The 27,246-nt window shown below is 38.0% G+C and overlaps 1 protein-coding gene across 5 annotated transcripts in view; it reads left to right on the plus strand.

Annotated features, from left to right (window-relative positions):
• Nucleotides 1–27,246, plus strand: part of tbc1d22a (TBC1 domain family, member 22a) — a 108,450-nt gene that overhangs the window by 59,898 nt on the left and 21,306 nt on the right. For 3 of the 5 annotated variants that reach the window (XM_068307418.1, XM_068307420.1, XM_068307419.1), the window contains 2 exons: nucleotides 6,178–6,253; nucleotides 16,082–16,209. In XM_068307418.1, the coding sequence (XP_068163519.1) occupies nucleotides 6,178–6,253; nucleotides 16,082–16,209 (204 nt within the window). Of the gene's footprint in view, nucleotides 1–6,177; nucleotides 6,254–8,070; nucleotides 8,459–8,479; nucleotides 8,593–16,081; nucleotides 16,210–27,246 lie in introns of those variants that run through there. The other 2 variants (XM_068307422.1, XM_068307421.1) reach the window with 2 other exon arrangements.

Raw genomic sequence — 27,246 nt, forward strand, 5'->3', positions numbered from 1 at the left:
GTAGCCAGACTAAAACATACGCCATGTCCTGTTCTGGTTTCCTCAAGGGCTCCCCCCTGTCACCTTGGACTGTCACTCCATCTACTATGTACACACTCTCAGCAATACACATGAGCACATGCATCAAAATACAGTTTGTGCAGGAAGAGTAATCTACTAGCTGGTGTGTGATGCTTGACAACGTGTCTATATATGTGTTTTGTTTTCTACACACCTTATCGGTCATATTAACGTAGTCACTGTTCAAGAACAACTTCCTTCTTCTTTACTTTTCCCCACATAACCTTTTTTTTCATTTAAGCCATGTCATGTTGGCTATATGTAAGTTACCAGTGGAAATGGAGAATGTAACAGCTGCTGAAAAGCAGGCATGCAGGCTTACTTGGGAAAATGAGGCAAAATAAAGATGTATTGAGACCTTTATGCATTGAAAGTGATACAAAGAAAAGAAAGAATATTAAGTGGAGCCTATCAAGTTAGGGGTCATGTAAGGCTACACAGCTTTCTTTATATTGGTCAAATCTGTGTCAAAGTATAGTTAAAACTCTTTAACAGATACATGCTACAGAAAAGAATAGGCTTTTATGTGTGCTGTTCTAAAAATTCACCTCTTGGATACAATTTTCGATGGTGAAAACTTGGCTCTTATCTTTAGTCAGTCCTGAACTAAAGAAGCCTCTTGGATGAAAGGCGAAACGTTTTCAAGAAACTTTCTTTAAGTCCAGTGGATTGATTTGAACAGCTTTGGAAGACATTATATTGGCTGCGGATTGATATTTTTTTTGTTCATAACACCAGGTTGCCAAAGTGTAGCCTCGTAGTGCTTCTGGAATTTAGACTCAAGAGAGTGACATTTTGACTTTTTGATTTCAAACTGGCATTTTTGTCAGGACAAAAAGTAAAATACATTTTTTTTTTCATGTCCGTCCAGAAGCTCTGTTGTTGACTACAGTATGTGCTCAAGCTGCCCTGACTTTACCATCAGGATGGCAAGTTGTCTCAAACCTGCAGACTCCTTTTCTCTTGAGCTGCCAAAACACATTTATTGCCTTATTGCCCTGAACAAGAAGCCACACACATTCACATGAAAAACAAACTTAAGGGGCAGATTAAAATTTGGTCATTTCACTTGTAGCTCTAAACAACTGTAATTGTCAGCACCTTTGTATCCCACTTATCTCTACCTGTCATCTCTATTTAACGGTCACGTTTTATCTCTGTCGCTCTTCCACACACTTATCCATGTATCAGAGAATGACAGATCATTGCCCTCTCCCTTTCCTTATTGTCTACACTTTATCTTGGCCTGTCATCTTTCTATTTCTCTGTCCATCTTTCTCTTTCTGTTTCCCGCCCACCTCTGTCCTTGAGTCTGTCTCACTATAGTAATGTGTCTGTGTTGCTTCTGTCCAGCTTGCTGATAGACATCCGTTGCGACAATAGGAGGCAATTTTTGTCCAGCATGGAGTCATTGTGGTCTCTAATAGAATGGACCAAGAGGTGAAGAAGAGATATTGATTCAGCTGACTGAAAGAGAGACAAACTGACTGCTGCTCTCTGTGTGTTTGTTCATGTGGTTGACTCAGGGCAGTTACACTTACCGACCCAGTCAGATGGGATGGCTGGACAGCTGGTGGGAGAGAAGGAGAATGTTTAAATAATAAATGAGTGAGAGTTTATTTCCCCCTGTTGCTTCAGCTGATCAAAGGTCCAACATTTTGGATTTGACAAAGGGTGGAAGTGAGTGGAAGAGGGACAGAAAATTAGAAAAAAAGAGGACACATAATAATGGAGGTGATAAAGTGAAAGGAGGAAAATGGTCAACAGAGATTGATGAATATAAATGAAAAAGAAGAATGAAAGTAAATAGAATATTTTACATTTGGCCTCATCACTAATAACTTTCTATTAAATTCTAAGTAAACACTCATCAGTCACAATATACAATGCAGTGTAGAACGGAGCACAATGGAATACCAGAAAACAAAACGCAGTAGAATGGCAGAGTGTGGTGGAAACATTTAATCAAATCAAGCAATTGTAGCTCTACAGAAGTGAAGAAAATAGACATGGAAATGAACAACAAGAGGTGGAAAATATAATGGTTTATAAATTAATGAAGAAATACATGGAATGCAGGGGGATGAGAAAAGCAAAATTTGAAACTTGAATCAGTGGAGAGGTAAATGGAGAGAAAGAGATGATACTGAGTGAGGGGAAATGGTGTAAGGAGCTGGTTAAGAGTAGTAAGTAAAGCGTTTTTAAATGGTTTTCGTGTTTTAGTTAGCTGCTAAAAGCTACTGTTAGTGGGGGCGGCAGTGGCTCAGGGGTATGATCCAAGATTGGTGGTTCTATTCCCGCCGAGCCAACCAGAGCGTGAGCTGACAGAGGTGTCAGCTCACCTCTGGAGCATTGCCGAGGCGCCCTTGAGCAAGGCGCTGCCCCCCCCTACAAGCTGCTTATTTGGGCACACTCCAAGTTGGGGCTGCCCGCCACTTCACCCCCCACTAAGTTTAATTTGCATGCCTACAGGCCCCCTTGTGTGTCTAACAGTAATGAGCGGAAAAGATAATTTCTCCGTTGTGAGATCAATAAAGTACTTTTCTTTTTCTTCTACCAGCTTGACATGAGCAGTAACGCAGTCGATGGAGGCGAAACAGTTTGAATAATATCAATGTGATAACCTGTACACCTAACTTTAGTAAAGCCGTGATGGCAAATGGTAGAAAAAAAAAGAAGCAATGAGATGGAGTATTTTAGAACACCATGTACACCAATGTACAGAACTGTCAAAAACATGAAGAAGAAAGAGCGAGCCAGGGCCAAGCAGGTTTTGTTTGCCGAAGTTCCTTTCCTCACAACTGTAGTCACTCTTGCTCTCTAATTTCTTGGTTACTAAATGGAAGCTAAGTACCAATCAGGCTTCAGTTGTTATTGGGAGTTTTTAGTAGCAGGCTGTCATCTGGGTTAAAGTGTTGGGATACCAAATCCATTTCTCTATTTTAATAACGCATGTCGTCTCCTTTGTATTTTCAAGTCGTGATGCGACAGCACATGAGAGTGTTTCATTAGTGATAATCTAAAGCTGCTCTCAGTTGTGTGCACGTTTATTATTTTATATTGTCGATCTTTTTACTGCACCATTAAAACTTTACAGGCCATGGCCAGTGTTTTGTTAAAGGGGTCCTATTATGAGAAACACATTTTTTCAGGTCTCCACATATAAATAGTGGTCCTCCCTAACCCGACCAAATCCTAGCATCTTGAAAACCAAGGCTTCCTGCATCAATAGATATTTGGAATCTTTTGGATTCATGGCTGGACGGAATCAAACACGAACAGATTCATATAGTGCCTTGTGTGACGTCACAAGCAGGGCGTAATTGACCTACCCTGAGTCATATTTGATTATCCTCCCTGATATGGGCGTGGTCGTCCCTAAGGGGGAGTTCGTTCAGGCTATGGTAGCAGTGTGTGGTAACAACATGTCTCAGAGCTACACACTGAAAGTTCCTCATAAGCTGTTGAAATCAGCTAGCAATTGTGTGTGTGTGTGTGTGTGTGTGTGTGTGTGTGTGTGTGTGTGTGTGTGTGTGTGTGTGTGTGTGTGTGTGTGTGTGTGTGTGTGTGTGTGTGTGTGTGTGTGTGTGTGTGTGTGTGTGTGTGTGTGTGTGTGTGTGTGTGTGTGTGTGTGTGTGTGTGTGTGTGTGTGTGTGTGTGTGTGTGTGTGTGTGTGTGTGTGTGTGTGTGTGTGTGTGTGGAGGTGTTGATGAAGTCAGCTCAGAGAGGGGGTGGTGACGGAAAGCTTGCAGGCACGCCCATCAACACCGAGCATTTCAGAACAGAAGTGAGTTTAACCCAATTCAATCGAAGATATTTCAGGACCATGGATCACTTTGGGGCAAGACATTTCAAATAGTTGGACAGCTGAATTACATGAATTGAAAAAAAATGATAATATGTGACCTTTAAATAGCTGCTTGGGATTGCCGCAATATTGTTGGGATTTTGGACAAAGATTTTGTAATTATACTGTCTGGCTGAGACTTTTTTTTAAAGTCAATGGTAACAATGTTTGCATATCATCTCAAAGCAATTTCTGAGTATGCTGCTGTTACTTTTCTGCTGACATTTTCACAGAAACAATATTCTTTATTTTTCATTTATTTTTTACTCTTTGTTTGGATCCTAATTAGCTTTCCAATCAGCTGCTCTGTTCTGTGGTCCACATAAATGCAATTTAAAAACAAAGCTGCAACGTTGGCCTTTTTGTCACTGCCGTTACAAAAACCCTTATCGCCCATAAATTTTCATCAGGACTGACATATGTGCCAACTTCCAAGAAATTTAGAGAATAATCAAACCCGAAAAGGGAAAGTCATTTGAGAGAATATTAACTCTTGAAATTCTTCATGTTTCATGAGTGGTCTATAGATATAATGTATATGCAGTAATTCAATTTAAACCAGCCTTAGCTGACATATTGTACTTTGGATATTGTCAAACGTGTAACATTTCACTCGGAAATATTGTAAGTTGAAAATATGAATTTCACACCACAAATTTGTAAATCCTGTCCACAAATTCAGATTATTATTTCTGCTTGATGGATCCCAAAGGCTAGGATAGATCAACCAAGCCTGAACCAATTAATTGTGAAAGATAAAGGGGCCAATTCAGAGGTAGTAGAAAGAAGAGTTAACGGCACATTAAGAAGGTACAGATGGATGATGGAGGTTTGAGATGCTGGTGGAGGAGGTATTTCAGAATCCGAGTCTGAACGTAGCTTCTACCCCGCCAGCCTCTGATGGACTCAGGAGGACACACGTGCCTCAGTTCTGCTGAGCCTGAAGGACAACTGGAGCTGTTTATTGCTAAATGACCTCCCCCCTCTTTCTTTCTGCCTCCTCTCTTTCTCCTTCTCATTTTTCTCTCTCCATCTGTTGGATACTTTGCAACATCAGCTGTTCTCCAACCACACCAAAATGACCCCTCAAGGAAATGTAATCCTCATCTGTGTGTTGTGTGTGTGTGTGTGTGTGTGTGTGTGTGTGTGTGTGTGTGTGTGTGTGTGTGTGTGTGTGTGTGTGTGTGTGTGTGTGTGTGTGTGTGTGTGTGTGTGTGTGTGTGTGTGTGTCCACACAAAATGCTTATGCGTTAATTTCTTTTGTATTGCATTCTGATTTTTTGGAAAGCAAGTACAAACATGATGAATACTATTATGTACATATTGATTCGTACTTTGCATTTAAGTATTTTTCTCTGACTTAATTGCTAGCTTGTATAAATTCTACTAGTTAAGCTACACCTAACAAGTTAACAGTACAAGATTCTTGAGGAAACCTAGCTGGAGGTCCTCCGTCAGAACTGGAAAAAACAAATTGACGCAAACACTTACAATAACCTACATTTCTAGGTCCAGTCAAAAGCATGAAGTTGCATGAAAACATGAATTAACTCATAAATAAGTTGATATTGACAATGCAGCATGGTAATACTACTATATACTACTATACCATGCTACTATACTAGTCTATTGAGGAAATATGGGTTTGCATCACTCCTGACACTTAATTTATCAAGATTTCTTCACCAGCTTCTATTAAACCATCAAAATTGGCCGTACGAGCTATTTGAAAAGGACAGTAGTGAGGCAAAACTTCAGCTCTTAGGAATATTTCAGTGTCACCTCTCACTTCAAAGCTGAGGCGAGGAATATATACACCTCAGTTGTTACTGCGTATTCTTCAGAGATGACCCTCTGCTTTGTCTTCAAGGTCACAGGCCACACATATTATATCATGCTAATGTAAGGTGAGCAGCTAAAGTTCTGTTACCTGTTTTTCCTTGATGGTTGAGTCTGTATATGAGGTGTGAAATGGGTGAGGATTTGTAATGTCTAATGCAATTTTCCTGAAATGAATCCTCGAAGTGAGAATGTGAGATTTGAAAACTTTTTTATGTAACTTCCATGCTGACTGTCTGAAAAACAGGAATGTGCATGTCCGATTTCATACACAGAATCTCCCTATTAGTCTCACCTTCTTCTTAATGTTGTTTTTCATGACGTTTTTCAAGACGTTTGGATTATTAAACTATAAAAATTAGAAATGGCAGACTGTCATGTATGCGGTGGCTCACATCATATTGATGGACTGTGATTTTTCTCCTTTTCAGGACAACTATACATTTGCCCAGCCAGGCATCCAGAGGAAAGTGAAGGCCCTAGAGGAGCTGGTCAGCAGGATTGATGGTGAGTCATCTGCCTCTCATCCATTTGTCCATCCATGAAGTTTCTTTCTATTCTCTGCTCACAATGCTGACATTTTTCTCTTTTCTTCTCTTCTCTTCTCTTCTCTTCTCTTCTCTTCTCTTCTCTTCTCTTCTCTTCTCTTCTCTTCTCTTCTCTTCTCTTCTCTTCTCTTCTCTTCTCTTCTCTTCCTTACCATTTCACTACTTCCATTTTGTTTGATGGTTTAAGTTGATGATATTATGCAAATATCCACACGTGTCTCTTGCACCTTCCCCTCTGATGGAATAATCATCATGTCTCACGAATTATAATTCCTCCTGACTAATTGGGGATTTTTTACATACTGGTAAATTTGTGCCTAAAACAATGACATGGTAAGGATTTAAAGTTAACTGTACTTGCCAAGTGTGTTAAACAAAGCCTGCTGACATTTCATACAAAATCACAACACAATGTTAATTAACTATGAGCATTTGCCTCTGTATCCTTCTTCTGTTTTTCTTTTGGTTAAAATGCAACTTTCATTTGAGTGTTTTTTATCCATATTTACAATGTGTTTAGCATGTGAAGCAACCATTGGCTTAATGTACTGAGCAAGGCCTCATCAAAAGCCTCCGATATTGTGGTCATGTTCTAAGCTAACCTTGTGTATCTTGTGCCAAAATTGCTTTGTCATTTTGCAAGTTCAATACTACCCTCTCTAAAGAGGTCACAGTTAGCTGTTGTCTTGTGTTACAGGATCATATTTTCCCCTTAACACTGCATGTGTTTGGGAACAATGCCCTCTCATCATTAAATATCAGCTTTTATCACATGCATCTGTACGAAACTTTAACAGGCTGACATTTCTGTAGCTGATGCCGATTTGCATAACTGATATTTCACCCCTGATAAAAACACTAAGTTGGAGTATCAATTTTTATGGGAATTTTTATTGGTTCTTGAATGTTTTTCTCAGTGTTTTAATGTTTCTTTTGAGATTAGCAAACCATTATATTACCAGCACTAAAAGTACTTAATTCTGCAGCTCATTAATTTTAAATCTTTACACAAAACCTGTTGCAAGACGAACATGAAGTAGAATTTGTGATTTTTCTGCTCTCAGCTCAGTGCTACATTGTTGCACTGTTGTTGACAATTCTGGGTCAGGAGGGAGAGGACCTGCTGTGTTAATCTCACATCTGCTACTTCTTTAACATGGCTTCATCGAGCTAATCCTAGATTCTAGATTTGTCAGAAATTGGGAAAATATGTACATTGTTCATTCACAAAAGACAGAAAGAAATTGTCGATTGTCTTTATTGTTGAATATCCACATTACCTTCAGTGTCTTTTAGCGCAGTAGGAGAGAAACTTTTTGTTTTCCCTTCTCCTCATCTTCATCTATTGACCATTTTTTCCTCTCTGTAATCTACTTTTAAAATTGAACCACTTGATATTGATGGTTGAATTGATGCTGTTGATGTGAAAAAGGAAAAAAGATTAACATAATCAAAATGTATACTAATTTAGAATGTTATCAAGGTGTTAAGTCTTTGTCAGAGTTTTCTTGCTTTGGATGTTTTTGTGTTGTCACTCTATAGGCATTTGTGCACTGACCTCTTCAAGGTTAATATCACTCTTTTTACAAAAGAGTACTGCCAGGATCATGACAAAATGAGTCAGGTTTAGAAAACATGACAAATCTATTTGTCAGACGGTGCCCTACAACAGTTGTCCCCAACCCATGCGCCGCGGACTGTCACTGGTCTGTGGGTCACTTGGTACTGGGCCGCACAGAAAGAAAAAAATGATTTACATTCTTCTTTTCCTTTCAGCTTTTCCCTTCAGGGGTCGCCACAGCGAATCAGTTGCCTCCATCTAACCCTGTCTTCTTCATCCTCTTCTCTCACCCCAACTACCTTCATGTCCTCTTTGATCCATAAACCTCCTCTTTGGTCTTCCTCTAGGCCTCCTGCCTGGCATTACTTCCGTTTTATTTATTTCAGCGTGTGAAAGAAGGCTTATTTTGAAAAGTGACGTCTGTGCGGAATGACACACGGACAACTACATGCTTGTGTCCCACTTGACAGGTCTCGGTCACGTGATAGGTTACCAGCTGTTACGCCTAAATTAAGCGGCCACTACTGCGCCAGTGTTCTGGATTAAAGTCAAGGCAGTTTAGCCTGAGATTGCCCAAAAAGTATCGAAAACCCCGTTTCCATTTCTAACCTCTTGTCTTTGTAGAGCGGGATTTTCTGCAGTGACCGTAAAGAAAACCAAACTGCGGAGTAGACCGAACGTCCGGAACACAATTCAGGTGTCATTGTCTCCTGTTACTCCTAGATCAGCGGTCCCCAACCACTAATTCTCATTATTTTTATTATTATTATTTGATGGACTTGTTCACCCAGTATTTCTCTTACGTTGAATGCACTGATTGTAAGTCGCTATATTTCAAAATAAACCTCATCAGTGCTGTCACTTGAATCGAGTTTTTAATGTAATTATTTCTTACAATTGTTTATTTTCAGAGATGTGGATTATCAGTTTATGAAAAAAAGGTTGTTTGTTATCTGTTGATGTCTGCATTTTACATAAAACCACTGTGGATGATTTATTATTAGTCTACAGCTGTCCTGGCGTCATTAACGATTATCGAGCAAATGAAGACCGCTTCGTGAAATATTGTCTTAGATGAAACCGGTCTGTGGCGCGAAAAAGGCTGGGGACCACTGTCCTATAACATTTATCGTCCTGCATTACTTTGTAGAAATCTGGATCTTACATCATTAAAATGATCCAAAAAAAGGATAACACCATGGCTTTGAACTGAGATCCGTCATCACCTTGTAGAAAAGGCCATTGTTTGTAGATGAAAAATCAGGTCAAAAAATCCACTCCATATTCCTGGATCACAGCCATTGGCATTGTAGATTTTTTAAATGGTGAGATAACAGGTCCCCTGCACCTACACATGGATTCACAGCAACCTCGGTTTGATCCCTCTTTCTTTTCCCTTCCTTCATTTCATTTTCTGATCATCTCACCCATGGAAAACTCCAGGATCAGAGATTTAGGGGATGCTCAGCCCCTCATTAAAATGTGTCTTGGATTCAGTGTCTTAAAAACTATAAAAGCAGCCTTTTAACTGGATTGACATTCAACATTGTTAGAAATAATTTTTATGAATAACCAGTAAGTGACAAGTTTATTCTGAAATTTTTGAAGAAAATGAGACAGTGTTCAGCTTTTAATTAAATTGAGTGCACTGCAAAATAATAACTTTGGCAGTCATTTGTAGTACAAAATAATGATAATAATGGATCAGTGGGACCACCGACATTATAATAAACCTGTGTTAGAGAGGAGTCTCGGTTATGAAACCTCACTCACTCTGTCATAGTGTACCATACTTTCCAAAGACAGAGAAATGTACAAAACATTGTTTCAGTCTTCATAATAATCAAATAACGAAAGAAGCAGTAGGTAATTCAAACAATGTGAAATTATGTCCCCCCAGACCAAAAAAGCAAGAGAAGCCTGTAAACAAAATTATTCATTCTGTGCATTTGGACCTGTATTGTGTCTATTGCCTACAGACATCCCTCACAGGTAAAAGCAAGGCCATTCTTGTCCATGTTCTGATAAAATCCCATATTGATTGCTTTATTACTCCTCTGATCTTTCTCACTAACTCATTCACTAACTATTTGGTTCACAGTTCATCCCATGTCATTAATGCACCTTCTTTATTTCATCTTCTTCCTGTCCTTCAGCAATTTATTGGCTCACTCTTAAATTCCGTATTGATTTCAAGATTCTGCTTTTTACTTTCAAACAATCTGGCACCTCTGTGTGTCTGATCTCCTTCACATCGTCAGTGTTTCACACACTCAGATCTTCCTCCTCCATCAATCTTTCTGCACCTCCTGCCAACTTAACCACCACTGGGTGGTGGTTAAGCCTTCAGCCTTTTTGCCCCTCACCTCTGGACCTCCCTCCTAAAAGATATCTGTATTATCAACTTTCCTCATACCTTTAAATCTTGACTTAATCATTGATTTTCCTGTTCAGTTTGATCATAATGGTCATTATTAAGGTTTTACTGTTTTTTTTAAAAACATCCATTATAACATTCAGTGACTGTTACTAGAATGGGTGAATAAGCATCATTTTCTGAATCTGTTTGGTGTACGGCCTGTGTGTCAGGATGGGAATGAATAATTGTCTATTTAAAAAAAAAAGAAGATCTGAGTGACCAAAAGTTAAATAAACTTTTGCTCTATTGGACACGATCAGCATAAAACATCACTTAATCAGTATTGTTTATGCAGATCACAGGATGACTTATTTTGATTATCTTATTGCTGCAAGAAAAAACAGTTTTTTGTGTTTAGGTAAGTCTTTTCCAATGAGTTATTGATTTGGAATTTTTGAATCTATGTATATCTCTTCAACTTTGAGGAAGTTCACTACTTTACCTGCCCTGCAGGCCAACCCAACAACAAATCCATTGATTCACTTTGATTTCTGCATCTATGATTGTTTAGACTTTTCAAAACATTCAGCAGTTTTAATTTGACAAGGTTTGACCTTTGTCCTTTTAACCTTTGCCATGGAATTCACATATTACCATTAGTGTGCTGGACTACCAATATTAACGCAACAATAAAATTATTATTATTATTATCATTGTTATTGTTATTATTATGATTATCATTAGTAGTAGTAGTAATATTACAATATTATACAGTTATTAAATTATTATTTTTGTAGTATTATTAGTACAAGTAGTAGTAGAAACCCCCAAAAAAGTATTTCCAAGTGAACTGAAATGGTTCGTTTTTTTTTTTTTTTTTCATTTTTCCCACATTTGAATTCAGACCCCATCCAATAACATGCACTGACAAATAACACATCAATGTCAATGAAAGGCCTGTAATCAGCACATCCAGTCATTTCATTTGGCCATAATGATGTGAACATCTTCTGTTCAAATCTTCTGTACTTTTATGATGAAACATTTTCCACTGCTTCTGTTTGAATATGCCTCTTTGTGTGTGTGTGTGTGTGTGTGTGTGTGTGTGTGTGTGTGTGTGTTTTCAATCCTGAATGTTAACTTAAGGTTGCACGAAAGCTGCAACTTTTAGTTAGCATTTTTATTTTTTTTCATAATTTTTCTAAAGTGATGTGGATGGAAGACTTTTACTTTGAAATGTCAATGTTTATCTGCGTGCCTCTCCCCATCCTCCCTTTCTTTGTAATTACCCTACTTGTACCACGTAATGCTAACTCCCCTTAGCTTTGCTTGATGGTAACATATGTACCTCAGAAGGCAAGCCACTTTGTCGGCATGCTTGTAATGCTCCTGTGATCTCTTTATCTCTCTCTTATCTCTTTCTGTGTATTTGTTGTTTGCAAATGCATTAGTACAAGTTCATCAACATGCAAATTGCCCAAATGTAAATGTGTTTATGCAAATGAGAGGACACACTGGCAGCACATGCCTTTACCCTGAATTATGTAAAAGACTTGATTGTGAGAGTCTATTGCATAACCAAAAGTAGAAAACACAACTATTTTAATTCATTTTATTTAAAGGCCATCTTTGTATCAATGTGGTTACAGTTTTGTTTAGTTTCTTTTCCACACATTTTTGGTTGTATTTTATTTCATTACATCCCGCTAAGTGGTGATGTATTGTAATTGTCAGTGTTTGTCTGTTTATGTGTCAGTCTGTCCATCTGTCCGTCTGTCCATCCACCAAATATCTTCACAACTGTTGCAGATAGAAAGATGAAAGAAAAAGCACATTACTTGGGCGGCAAAGTGGATGAAAATTAGATCACAACCTTGACCTTGAAAAACTAGTTCAAGGTCACATTTTCACTTTTACACCTTTTTAATGCCCAGAAAAATATTGTAGGTTGTCCTGAGTCTGTCTGCTACAGTATACCTCTAGCAGTGGGCAGATTACAAATATGAAATGAAAAGCAAAATACTCAGTAGTACAATATAGAATTCATTGCTGCGACCATTTTGAAAGTAGGTCAGGGTAAAATTTTGAATTCAGGGGTGACCCGGGATGTTACAGTCTCTGACTGCCTTGGTCTTTACTGTTTGAATTATCTAAATGTGCTCCTTATTAAGCAGCCCCTTTACTTTTTCATGCATACAAACATGTTTGTCTCAGCTGAAAAGTGTTCTCATTTACACATGTAAATATGTGTGCATACCATTCTTTAGATGAGTACAGAGTATTATTTAATAAATGCTGTCACTGACACTGAGATATGCATTTTAAGACATGAATGAATGGAAGGCTCACTATAAAGATATGTTGCTTGTGGATTCATTCTAGCAAAATTACCAGAAATGACAAGGCTGCTTTTGTCTAACTCCCTCTGACATCATGAAAGACCCATGTCTGGTGGTAATTCTCCCTAAATTAGTACTATAAACCACACATGTGCTTTATGAGAATGCAAAGCTAGGCAAGAACAGTAAGAATAACCAATGTGAGAAAGGATTAGTGAAAGGTCAATTATATTCAGAGGCTGTGCAAAGTATGTTGTCTGGTTAGAGAAATGTCAGGCACTGCTGGAAAAACAAAACTGCTGCCCAGTTTTTATTCTGTAATATTTGTTTGAGTCATGCTAAAACTGGCAGTGCTAAAATAAAATAACTTAATTTTTTGGTAGAATAAGTACAGGATTGATTGGTATAAGGGAACAAGCAGTTGAGAAACATTCAAAATTATTAAGCTCTTTTATTATCCACTGAACATGGAATGATGAAATAAACAGAAAACAGCCTCAACACAAAGAAAGCAAAAAAGGTTCATAACTGTAGTTCTGTTTTCTACCAAAGAGTCAGACAGAATTGGCCTCATCAGCAGAAATCTGGGAGCTGCTCACTAGTCTCTGTATGACCCCTGACCTCCTGCTGTCCACCCGCTCTTCACCAGCCATCCACCACAGTGCATTGTAGAGAGCATATATGCTGCCACAGTGGTCTGGTTCCTAAACTTGAACCATTAGTAGGAAGGAAGACAAGACTCATTCGTCAATTGTTGTTTATGAGAGGTGTCATCCTCCACCTCCCTCAACCCCATGACTTTTCTACCCAGCATGCTGAGAACTTTGCCAGCTGGACAACAGCCAATGGTTAAAAAGTCACATGTTCTACACATCAGTTTTTCCATGTTGTTCTTTTTTCTCCTCTCCTCTCCTCTCCTCTCCTCTCCTCTCCTCTCCTCTCCTCTCCTCTCCTCTCCTCTCCTCTCCTCTCCTCTCCTCTCCTCTCCTCTCCTCTCCTCTCCTCTCCTCTCCTCTCCTCTCCTCTCCTCTCCTCTCCTCTCCTCTCCCCTTCTCTTCATCTCGGTAAAGTTACTAAAATTAGATGGAGGAAGTTCATTAGTGTAATTTAACATTGTCTTAAGTTGTTCCACTCTCTCTCTGTTTGGCAGCTAGCTCAAATCTGTCACCATGATGCATTTGCCATTAATGAGCTTGCCTTGTTTATTCTTTAACAGCAGCATGTGATAATTAAACTGCAGAGTGTGAAATAATCGCTTGGTGTTTACTTCGCGCCCTGCTCAGGTGGTGGGTTGTGTGTAAAATTGTTAAACATGCCTGTGAGAGCGAAGGAAGGCCATTGTCCTTCACATTTTGGATTTGTGTTTTACATTGGTAATGTGTGTGTTCACAGCTCGAAACGTTTTATATAACGATTTTCCAATTAAATATGTATGCGTGTGTGTTGGTGGATGTGGGTGTGTTGGGTGGGCCTGTCAGTCAGCTCAGTGATTAAGAGTGTCAGGGAGGAGGATGCTATAGTTCTTGGCTTTTTTCAAAGATTCTATGACAGCTCTTTAATTACAACTCTGTTATGATTTGTGTGTTTGTGTGTGTGTGTTGTGTGAAAGAGAATGAGTGTCATGCTTTTGATGACTACGAAATAGGGAGCCGCTGAATACTGAGTGGTATTTTTAAATCTTTTGTTATGTAAAGAAGCATAAAACAAATATTTATCAAGAAGAGATAAAGGAACAAAAGCAGCCACTGTGTCACAGGCTCATATGCTGCAAATTCTCAGCTTCATTCTTCTTTGCTGGTGGCAGGATGGTTCATGTCAGCCAACTACATCACAATGCTGATCTTTAAACTCTCATATTGAGACAGCCTGATGCAACGTATGCTCCTCATCCTGTATGGTTTGCTGGAAGTGAGAACATAAGTGCTCGAAGTAAATCAACAATATTTCATGGGTATGGTGAGCAGATGTGAGCAGATGATGATTGTATTTGGAAAGTTGAGAGGAAAAAAGGAAGCTGAGAAGAGAACTTTTATTCCGCCTTTTGTTGATGCTTTCTCAGCTGTGATTGACACTGGAGAAGTCAAGTTAATATGTGCAGAAGAATTCATAATATCCTACGGTAAACATGATGTCTGAGGACATTGTTTGTTGTATTGGAAAAAACAAACAAACTCTACTGTGTTTTTAATGTAAAGGGGTAGCCTGATCTAATAAAGTGTTTTAAGCATGACATTGAGCCATACAAATTACTTATGGCAGACTAGTTCCCTCATTCTTTTCAAGGGCACAAAACTTTGAGACGACCCTTCTGTTGCTGGAAGCCTACAGTCATACCAAATATATTGATTAATCTACTGTGAGAAAATCTCTAACTTTTTTTAAAGTTACATTTTCTAAAAACTAGAGTTCTCGGTTATTTTAGGATTTTTTTTTTGCAAATAGCTAAATAAAAGTATGTATTATTCCTATACTTTTGTTTAGGTTTAAAATTTCTGAACAGGGGGGATTAGGGGGGTAGAAAGGAAATACATCATTGAAGTTGTTTTTAGATTAACATGCACAATTCTGGTGGAATTTCATATAATGACAGAAAATACTCATTAACAATGCCAATCACATTTAAAAAAAATAAAAATTCGGTCCCTAATTTCTCCTTTTAACTCATCCCTGGAAATAAATCACAGTGGTTAGTAGAGTAAATGTTTCCCTGAATTGGTCAATACGTCACTTGAAGTTGTTGACTGTGTAATAACAGATACAAGGAGGGTTAAGTGATAGGGCTCAGAGGGAAACTGGGATTGAAGCTGTGTATCCTAGTTAAAATTTAATGCTTCTCTTTGCCAGAAATTCACCTTTCTCTTTCTTTTCCTAGTAACTGTAGAAATGATCTATTATTACAAGGTCTCAAACTACAAAGACATACGTCGGTTCAAATTAATTACTGAGATATTGGTAACACATTAACACACAATTATGCTTGGTAAAAGGTGATATCAGTGTTGAGCTTGAGGAATATGGAAATCACCCTTCATGTTTTGAGATAAAACAGAGCAGTTTTTTTTTTAAAGCCCACAGGGGCTCGATGCTTTGCTCTGACCAATCTTGTTTGGCAGAAATGAAGGTAAATGTAATTTTAATCAGCTCATAGTGAAGCAAATACTACACCTTTTTCCATACCTTCATAACAGTATGTGCTTTCAGTTTTTATAACTGGACTGACATCTATTAAATGTTTATTTAACAATGAATATGAATCTCAGTTTTGGTTGTAGCTTTTCATAGACATGTTGATGTCTGTAATTACCTCTTGTGTATATAATGGTTGTGTGCACATTGACTAAATCTGTTTATGTACACACTTGTTGTTGTTGTCATAGAGCTGCCCTAAAGGAATTTTAAACATCTTGGAGCTTCTTTTGTTTGCTTTTCCTTACAGAAGTGTACATGCCCAAACCGTAATGTTAGTCTATGTGTAATTTGGTGTTTTGTTTTGGGTTTTTTATTCAATTGTGACCATTATTTTGACAGACTCTGTACATCGCCACATGCATCATTATGAGGTTGAGTACCTGCAGTTTGCCTTCCGCTGGATGAACAACCTCCTGATGAGGGAGCTGCCACTACGCTGCACGATAAGACTGTGGGACACCTACCAGGTAGGCACACAAAGTGCAAAGAGCTTTGTTTTTTCCTTTTTTACCCCCGACTGTCTGGTTCTGCATGGGATCTCAAAAACGGCAATGTTCTTTGATTATGGAAGCTCCCGTGGCCTCAGAAATAGTGCTTTGTTAATCCCTATCATTTTAGACCCAGCAAACCAAGTAACATGATACAACATAATGAAAATATTGTCTCTTGAAGATTCACAGATATGTCAGCTTTCTCTATGATAGGCTTCATTAACCAGAGCTTACAGTTCAGCCTAACTCTGCAGCTCAAGCTCATCACACAGCTATGCAGCTGACAAATCTGAACTACATGGAGTTAGTTTGACAGGATCAGTGGAAGTCCTGTCTTTGTTTGAGTTGTTATTCAATGACTCTTGTGTAAGTAACAGAAAATTGATTACCTGTGAACATACATGAATATTGAGAAAGAACAATGTGCCAGGGATTGTAAATCATGAGTTAATTTAGCAATCATTTTTTGGAAGAAAAAGTAATTTGCCCCTTTGACACATGAGTTAAAGCCTTTTCCAATTTGATTTATTGTTCATTTTGAATCTCCTGAGTGCTCTATTTTCTTTGGTGAGCATGTGGGTAAAAACAAAACTGATAATTTATTTGGCCTGGATATAGCCTATATATATGAATGTGATATAGACCTGGTTGTTCAGCCTGGTCAAACAGGTTAACTTGTCTTTTCTGCAGCACAGAGCTTAATCGGTAGCACCTACAGTTACTGCAAATTATTAAACCCAGTTAGCATTGTCAGAAACTTGTAATGTATGCTATTGATTGATTGGGCTGTGTGTATATGCTGGAACATGTGTAGATAGTCCGGCTATAATAGATTTTCCACTTGATGCAGAGGTTGGAAGTATAATACATGTGATGCCAGTGTGATTAGATGGTAAAAATGGAGGGAAGGCATCTGGAGATGAACAGAGTTTATTAAGGAATCTGCAATCGAGATCATGATCTATTTATTTTATTATTTACTGTAGTTTAAACGTTTATGATCCCTCCCTATACTGATATTAAACCACCTTCTATCTGTATTACCTTTTTCCCATACTATTATCAACTGTTTAAAGCCCTTTGGTGTCTTACGAAATCCGAGACTGACGGAACGGAGCCCACCTCCGGATGCCGTCAGCTAATAGAATGTGAGTACGGTATCACATGACTGCCTACTAAAAATCCACAATGAGGTGGAGTCGTAAATGTTAATGCGCGAATAGGCCATGTCCACACGCAGCCAGATCTTTTCGAAAACGCAACTTTTTTCACCCTGCATAGTAAAAAATTTGCGTCCAGACGGAAAAAATCTCACATAACCGCATAAGTGAGTTAATCAACATGTTTATAAGCAGAAAATGTCAGGAGATAGGACCAGGATGTGTGGAAATTCATGCCGTACCTCCTGGAGGACGACCTCCATCACAGCATTGTGTCCTGGTCTGACCAAAAACTGGCATCGGCGTCTTTGGCGAGAAATGTGAATGAATGAATGAGTGAATAAATAAATAAATATATAAACTTTATGACTCATAACAAAAGACGCAGACGAACAAATATTCAACTGTCAAGCATGTTTATCAGCGCATCTTCGATGTGGAGCTGTTATGCGTCAAAAATAGCCGGTTTTAACCATCTCCATTCTGTTGTATATGAAGAGACGGCTCACACACTGATGTCATAGCGGTTGTCGTCACAGAGAAACCCACCCCGGATAGGAAAAGTTTACAGCGTCCACACCACAACGCGGACCTGGCTTTTGCGTTTTCGTCCCGGATATCTGCGTTGTTGTGTGAACAGAATGCGTAACCGCAACAAAAAACTCTTCGAAAACATCCGGCACCGCATGGGCAGGGCCTTAATTGCAGTGCGAGGAGTTAATACATTAGCGAGGCATGAAAGATGTGCATGGTGAGAAGGTTAGAATAATAAAGGGTGAAAGATGTCATAAAAAGGTAAAGAACAATTTGCTTCTTCCACAAACTTGAATAAATCATAGCAAAGAGGAATAAATACCAGATGAACTTAGCAAAGACAAATAAAATTACAGATGAACTTGTGTGTACTAAATGAACACTTAGCCACATGAGGTATTTGAAACTAAAAGGTACGAACCCCATAACAGCTCAAATAGTCTTTTCTTGTGTATGTGTTTGATGCGATTGTTTAAATCTATTACGGCTACTACAAAAATAATGGACTAATTATATATAACACAAAAATTAAGTACAGCAGATTTGGCACCATAGTAACTGATACACTTGACATTGACATTTTCTTAAAAGAGACTTTGAATCTGTTATTTTTTTAAATGATATATTGAGTTTCAATCATGCAAAACACTTACAATATTGAATTTCCATAACCCTACTTGCCGTAATTGATCCCTGCTAGTGAAGATTTTCCTCTGATGGAATAAAACCACTAGGTCAGCGGTGATGCAGTTGTGATGAATCTGGAAAAATCAGTGCAGACTTGATAGGAACATCTTGTACGTATGCAGTGTTCACATTTCAGAGAGTGGAGCAGCAGACTCTTCTTTTACTTTGCTGTGTGTGTCCTGTTTCCACACTGACAGGTTCTCTGACACATTACTTCAGCTTGTTTCCCTTGTTACTTAAGTTATTTTTGCCGAATTGATTGACAGAATGACTAAATGAGGAACGTGAAAGCTCACGGTATGGTCATGTGATGTTGAAGCATTTTCTCTATATACCTCAAAATTTAAGCTGAGGTGTACAATCTTCAAATTACTCTGTAATGAATAGACAATATTAAGACCCAGCCTCTTTACCTGACCCAGATTAGCTGAATGACAGTCTCAATGACATGAAAAGCAGGAAGACAAAAAGGGGAAAAAACAATCCAATGAAAAAATAAGGCAAATAGACATAACAGCATTTTTAATGAATAACATAAAAGGTTCTGATTCACAAATAGGTTCACATCATCATAGAAAATAACCCTTTGTTCTGACATTTAATTCCAATTTGTTTCTCTTTTCTGTCCCATAATCTACATTCACAAGTCAGAACTTGGAACTTATGACCTCAAGTCATAGCTTTCATTTTAGTTTTACTCACTGTTTACACGTTGTTGATAGATGTATCCAATATGTGTTTGTCTCAGCTAAATTACTATTATTACAGTGCGCCCTTGCGGTTAATGCGTTCCAGGAACCACACGCCATTAATGAATTCCACGATAGAGCTACAAACTATTTATCTTATTATTTACGATAATTTAAATGTTTAAGACTCTCCCCATACTGATATTAAACCACCTTCTATCTGTATTACCTTTTTTCACTATTTAAAGCACTTTTGTTTCTCACTCACCGAGCGCACTTCCCGATGCCGTCAGCCAATAGAGTGTGGTATCACGTGACTGCCTTCCACTCAATTCTAAATTTTTGTCACAGTTCTACACTCTCCATGCTCAACAACAACAGTACTGATAATATTTTACGTCCACAAGTTGTTGGTTAACATCTACAATGCAATTGGTAGATGCAGATATGGTTGGGTTAACAACCATTTGGTCAAAGCTTTAGAACAAGAGCTGCCAAAAGAAGATGTATTACATATAACTACACCCTTGACCTTTTTACTTACCCTGTCATTTTCCCACCCCACATGTGACTGAGGTTTACTGCCATGTTTCCTGTAGAATAGTCCTACTGGGGTTCTGTTAACAATCTATCTGGTCTTTTTATACGTGTCTGATAACCCTTAAACAAATGAAATGGGATTGGATATGTAGATCGAGTCAAGAAAAACAATGTCATAGTGGGTTTTAAGTCTTTATTGTAGGTAACAGCAGAGACTAGACTCAAACAAGCATTGTCTACTTAAAGAAAAAAGAGAAAAAACACAAGGAATAAATGATTAAACAGTGCTGTTGCTCTGTTGTGACTGGACGGTACCTGAGTGCATGTTGTACTTGTAATACATCCTCTAAATATTTGATGTTTAACAATGTCATTCGGACCAGTGCTCCCATACAGTTTCCGATGACACACAACGCCCACATTCATCTTTGTCGAAAGCTTTGTCAAAGTCCCCCATCTCCAGTTCTATCCTTTTGGGATATTAGACTAATTCTACTCATGAAACTTTCAGTATTGCTGAGAGTAAGTCACAGTGCTCTTTGTGTAGTGTATTTTGCTGTTTTCTATTCTGCTCTTTCTTTTACTTTTTCTCAATTTTTTTCGTCAACTCTCAGATATACTCTCCCATCTTTTGTTTATTCCTTGACCTTATTTTTTTGCATTTCTCAATCACACTTGTATTCAGATGACACGTCTCAAAGACAAAACACAACATAAAACAGCAGACATTTGGGGCACTTCAGTTAACTGGATACACATCTCATCCAAACTCATTCAAAAGTACTTAGAACGGCATCAGCACTTTCTTAAACTATATGTGTGGATAATGCTTTTGAATCACGAGGGTTTGCTTTCTTATTGCTTTAAGACTCATAATTCACCCTCTATTAGAGTGATTCCATTAGGGTATCGTAACGTGTTTGTCTTTCTGTGCTTGAGTTTAAGTCCATTCGTGTCAAGGTGCAGTACATGGCTGTTGCATCCTTTAGCTTCTCACTGACAGAACACGGCCTTCTCTGGACACGAAAGGACCCAGCTGTGCTCTGTTAGAGTAGTTTGTCTGTTATAATCAGCTAATCAAATCTTATTTCTGCAACTAATCCTCTCATGGCTTAAACCCAGCTGGAGTGCAGAGCTGTATTGTAATATTTCATCAGCGTTATTTAAAGAAAAAAAAGGGAGAAACACTATCATTGCCTGTCATGTTGGTGTCACTATACCACATGACTTTTATGTTGTCAGTTTCCCCATGAATACAGTGTAATTCACTCCTGGTTTGGTTAATATACAGTTTTAGATGGAGTAAAACTTTCATCTTCGGTTTTGGAAGTAAAGTCACGGCTTAATAATGTAAGTGAAAACACTCAGCTAACATCATTCAAGAAAATGACTAGTAATCTTTTTTTTTCAATAGTGGCTTAGAATAACAATTAATTTAATCCACGATAATGATGATTAATTTGTTGATACTTTAATTGAAGTTTCAACATTCATTTTGGTTAAACCTTTTATGAACAAATTGAATGTTGGCTGGAGTCAAGCTGTCATTACTGATTGTAGCTGCAGGTTAGTTATTTCTTCAGAGAAAATGAGTGTGTCATCTGCATAGAGATTTGCTAAATGTAGCCCCTCTTGCAGAAATGACAGTCACACTCTCTGTTTGTCATTTCCATTCTTATTTACCGTCTCACCCATTCATCTTCCTACTCGCTTATCTACTGAAATGTTGCTGGGTGTAAGTTACCAATATGATCAGTCTGAACTCGTAAAAGGAAATAAAATGACTTCAGGTCCCGACTGTGTTGTGTGAATAACAAAATTGGGATGTTTCCCAAGATGTGTATGGGCAGTAGACTTCTATAATACAGAATTAAATTATATTGCATGGATCATATTCTTTGCATGGTGCACTATCACAGGTCTTTGGTTTGAGACATGCGTTTTAAAAAAACTGGATTTATGACCAGATTTTAAATGAATATCTTGACGGTATTCCATTACGACAAAACTGGAAATTGCTGACTTTCTCAAGGCAAAAAAAGCAACAAAAAACTAGTTTGTGTCTCTGACAAATGATGCTAATAAACAGAAAGACCTTGCCCTTTGCCATTGAGCCTGTCTGTGTGTTCCAGGGGAGATTTTAACCCGAGTGTTGTAACATCTCCGCTGTGGTCTTCTCTCTGTGGTGTGGCCATCTGTTCAGTAGCCTGATCCAGCACAGTCCATCACTTCCTCTGTCATCTTCTGTCATCTCTTTCTACCCTTCTATCTTCAGTCACTGCTCATTTTTTCCTCTTTCTCTTTTCTGACCCCCTTTTTGGTATATTTAACCCTCAGCCTGGTTCTCCTTTCTTTTTTTCACTTTCTGTCTATTTTTGACATCAATTTTCAGAATAAGAAAAAAGAATAAGAAATGAGTGAATATTCACAGACTCGCTCATCTCTCCCATCCAGTAGACAGACAAGCAGACAGATATACAATCAGACAGTTGGACAAGACAGAGACCAAATTATCCCTGTTGCATGGAGCATGAAATTAGCAAGTAGCTCAGTGTGGCAGAATTAGTATGCCTACCATGAGATACCGTGACATTTTAAGGTTGTGAAATATGGTCCTTTTCCATATGGATGGTTGAATTTGCTAGGAAGGGAGCTGTTTAGTGTTGTTTCTAGGCATGTTAATAAACACTGTGTAAGATGTAATCAGATGTCTTGAATCCATTGGGAAAAAATCTATTATGAAGCACAAGAAACAGCTGTGTATGCACTACATTCCCTGTGTGTTCCTCACAGTTAATGTTATTAAATTTAGACTGCATGAAAGTACCCCAACTTCAGCTAAAATTCCATACAATTTTCAAATAACTGTCAAGTTAATGTTAAACTCCATGCTCCAAAAAGGACTTGTTTTGATTTGAACTAAGAACAATGGCAAATTAAAGGCATAGGATATGAACCTTACTAGTAATTTGACAGTAATGAGTATTGTATTATTTACCATTTTTGATTTGCTTTATTGACCAACAGATTAAATAATAGGTAAAATAATAGGGATGAGCGAGTACACCACTATCTGTATCTGGATCTGTTCAACCATCTGAATTATTTGTATTCGTATCTTTACTGGGAATGGGTGGGACTGAAACCACAAGTAGATGTGGTTTAACTGGAAATGGGACGGGCTTAAATCTGTACATTATTTGAAATGGATATGGATTGATCAGAAGTTATTATTGTTCATTTTAAAACTATTTACAGAACAGTCTCAAAATTGAGATTCAAGTCGATGTTTTTGATCACAAAAGTAAAAAGTTTGTAAGAGAACAAAAAGTTCTCTTACAAAAGTAAGAGAACTATTTTTTATGAACTCAGAACATGAATATCCTTCAGTGTATCAATGAATAAATATGTAACAGCCACAGAATTGAGATTCAGTGCTTTTAATCACAAAGCAAAAGAACTATTTACAGAACAAGTTTTTTATTAACTCAGAACATGAAGTGCATTAATGAATACAATGCATGCAATAGGAAATTATGAACTACAAAGTATGCATGAACAAGAATTGAACAAGAATTGTCATACTCAACCCAACTTCAGCTCTGTCTGGTCAAATACATACGTGCAACAAAACAAAACAAGAAACAAGTTCACCAAGTAACCTTAAATAGGAAAAAGGAAAAAGGAAAAAGAAAAAGGAAAGCAATGTGAGCTACAGTGAAGCCACGCACAGAGAGATCAGTCAAAATCTGTGTGTGTGTGTGTGTGTGTGTGTGTGTGTGTGTGCGCGCACGCGCGCGCGTGCGTGCGCGAGAGGGGGGCAGCGCCAGCGACAACTCTGGGCACAGTGATGTCTGATGTGTCACTGTAGGGAGGGGCGGGCGCTGCGTGTGATAGCCAATCACAGAGCGTCAAGTCAGTCAGTTCTAGGATTTACATTCAGCTATGCCAGCTGGGCTCCAGCTCCCCCGTGACCCACGCAAGTGGATGAAGCGGTCAGGAAAGTGAATAAATGAATGAATGAGCACGAGTATTGACGAGTTTTACTCGTAGCATGCTCGTACTCATCAAAAATGCGTTATCCATACCGGGTACTCATCTGAAACGAATACCCAGCTCACCCTTATAAAATAATACATGAATTTACTTGTCTTTCAGTGTTTAATGTTTTTTTTTAGCACAGAAACAAATATAAGCTTTTAAAAACATTAGATTTCACTACTTTTTTAAACCTGTGGCATCTTGAAGGCAGAGCCTCTCTGAGGCTTCCTGTTAAAATTATCAGTTTCATCAGGGGTTCAAGGCCAGAAGAGGTAAAAGTGACAGATACCTCACAAAAAGCAAAGATAGGAAACAAAGTGTCAGAGAGGCTTGAACCATACTTTGGGCATTGCTTAGCGGAAGTTCTTAATTTCATATAATATAGTATATTTTGCAACTTCCTCCCCCTTTACCATGAACGGTAGGCACTATACTAAATATCTTTTCTATATCACTTTTTTATCAGTAGATTTATGGCTCATGGTTGTTCTTTGTTAAGTAAAATACAAGAATACTTCTATCAGCACTGATCGCACTGTAAAGAGCAAAAACAAATCAAGTCTGTCTTATGTGTCATAGTTGACACTTTACTTTTATGTAGCTTAATCTTGCAGGGATCGTCTCTTATTTCATTCAGAAGCATGTTTTCTGTATGATTTGTGTCCTTATATCTTTTATGCTCTTACATAATGATTTTTTCTTTCATATTTTAGTGTGAACTGCATTTGTCAAATCAATCAAAAGAAGCAAAAGGCATTGAAGGTTATAGGGACCTCGATTAAACTATTTTTTTTAACAAAACAGCCATTGTCATATTCTATACATGCACATATAATAAATCTTGCTGAAGGTATGCTAGTTGCAGTGTGAGCAGATGCTCCCTAGAAACCTCTTCTATCATATCTTCTATACTCTTCTATCTAAAAACCCAGTGAGTTTCATGTTTTTATTGCATCACCTCAGAGATATTAGGAAGAATGAATTTTAGCCAGCAAATCTTGCTATGAGCCTATTTTCTTTGACAACATTACAAAATCAAAAATACTAGTGTTTCTCGAAAGTTAAACCTCAAGAAACAATCTTTCTAAAAGCAGCGCTTCATACATTTGCGCCAGCATCAGTAATTGTTGAAGGCTATGGAAGAATTACTTGAATGAAATATTTCCTGCCAGTTGAATAAGGAGGAGATTGAAACAGTGTCCAACTCCTTTCTGTCTGTAGAAATGTAGTGCCTTGCGGTTGCAAGGCGTGACAGAAGAGTCCTAAGAGACAAGACCCGGTGATAAGGTCCATGTCCATAAATTCACACACCCACTCTTATTTTGTCTTTCTGTCACACTTTTTTGAAGCATGAATATTACATAATATTACAAGTCTCTCCATGGTAGCATTTATGGCAGATTCAGTGCACTGGTTTGCGTTATTAGTTCAGATTTTCATATTTGTGGTTTTTTTTTGTCCATTTATCTATTTTTTAACATAAACTGTGTGAATTTGTGACTGAGTCTATCAAGACACCCCATCACATTGACACCCATGAAAGTATTTTTGTAACATTCAAAGAGAAGCTGTACAATTTTAGAACGTTCTGTTTTCATATAGCTTAGTTTTTGTTGTTGTTGTTGTTTTTTGTTTTATTAGTCTTGTTTTTTTTTGGTTTTTTTACTTTGGTTCACTTTAGTTCTGGCCAATTTGAAGAATGCAAAAGAAGAAAAGGAAATTCACGTAAAAAAAAAAAAGCCTTATTCTGTTTCATTTCTAGCAAAAGGAATAAATCGCTGACAAAGTCACTACATAGCCGTTCAACACTGAATAAGTGTTATCTTATTTTACACTTTTAATTCAACACTGATTTAAATGTGCTCATTTATCACTTTGCATCAGTCCCCAGTTCTGTCACCTTTTCACCTTGTCTGGAGTTGTTTCGTCAGGGTATCAAGTTAGCCTCACGTCAGGCTGGTTTGTTTTGGAGGGTTGAGACTAGTGAGACAGCCAGCGCAGCAGTTTGAAGACACTCTGACATTGCAATAAAACCTTTAGCTCTCATTTTATATTCCACACTCCCTTTACCTCCTCTTTTTTACCTTTAGTATCCCACCCTCTCCATCTTTCATGCATTCTCCCTCATATATTTTCCCTTGGCTCTTTTCCTGGTGCCCCCGTAACCCTCTTTCCCTCACAGCTCCCTCCCACTGCCGTTTTTTCCTCTCCTCCTTGATCAGCAGCGCTTGTCAGTCAGTCTCGCCTGCCTAAGCCAATGCCCTGATGCAAGGGGGGGGGGGGGATGACCAAGCATAACAATGGAGGAGGAAAAGAGGTAGAGACAAGTTTGACAGAGTCACCTTGACTCACATGACAAACTTTATTTTGCAAATTACAATGATGAAAAGTGTTGAGCCTTGAGTCATAGAGAAAAAGGGTAGAAATTAAAGGTGGAAGGTACACTAAGAGAGTGATAAATGGTCAGACAGCCCGAGGCCAATGTTGATAATTCCAAATTTTTTGTCGATAAAATGGGATAAAATGAGAAATTGACAAATTTTCATTTCTGGAAAGAATGTCTGGCATTTTGTTTGATAAATGACTTAAAGAATTAATCAGTTATCAGCATGTTCTTGTAAACTAATCACTTAGGCATCTGATTGCTTCAGCAATGATAAGCTTTGTGATTAATATGTAGAAGCGCTTCACTCTCAGTCAACTACAGACCAATTCATCAAAAATATTATATTAACTGATAATGAATGCGTCCACCTTTTCATCATTCATAATAATCCCACTGAATAATGTCCCATTCATAGTGTTACTAAATTGATGTGTACTTGTACTACTGATGCAGTGGAGCCATAAAAGTCGCCTTGAAACACACTGATATACAAATGATGGGGTTACACCGCCTAAAGCAGCTCATACTGTATATGGTGTCATTACCTGGGTGTCCAGTGAAGAAAAGAAATGCAGATTTAAAATTAATTGAGGAAGCACCATTCATTGAAATGCTTGGCGTCCAAAGTTGATCAATCTCAAGAATACTTGACAAATGTTGTAGTTTATATATATATAAAAATCTATTTTTTTCTAGATAAAATTAGGCACTTTTTATTTTGTGAAATATTCCTTGTGTTCATTAAAAATAGTGAAGATTGAGTGATAGATTGATGGAGACAAGCTGTGAAAGCACAGGATAAATGAAGAAGCATAGAAGGAGATGTTTCACAGTCCCAAAGATTTTGTAAAGCAAAAACCACAAGAACTACAAATTAAAAATTGGCAAATCTTTGGTGAGTGGTGGACTTTGTGATTTGCCACAAGTACCTGTACACTCAATCATCTGTGTTTTTTGCTTTCCTCGGTTGTCTGGA

The sequence above is a fragment of the Antennarius striatus genome, chromosome 22, assembly GCF_040054535.1.
Source record: "Antennarius striatus isolate MH-2024 chromosome 22, ASM4005453v1, whole genome shotgun sequence".
In the NCBI taxonomy this organism is placed as follows: Eukaryota; Metazoa; Chordata; class Actinopteri; order Lophiiformes; family Antennariidae; genus Antennarius; species Antennarius striatus.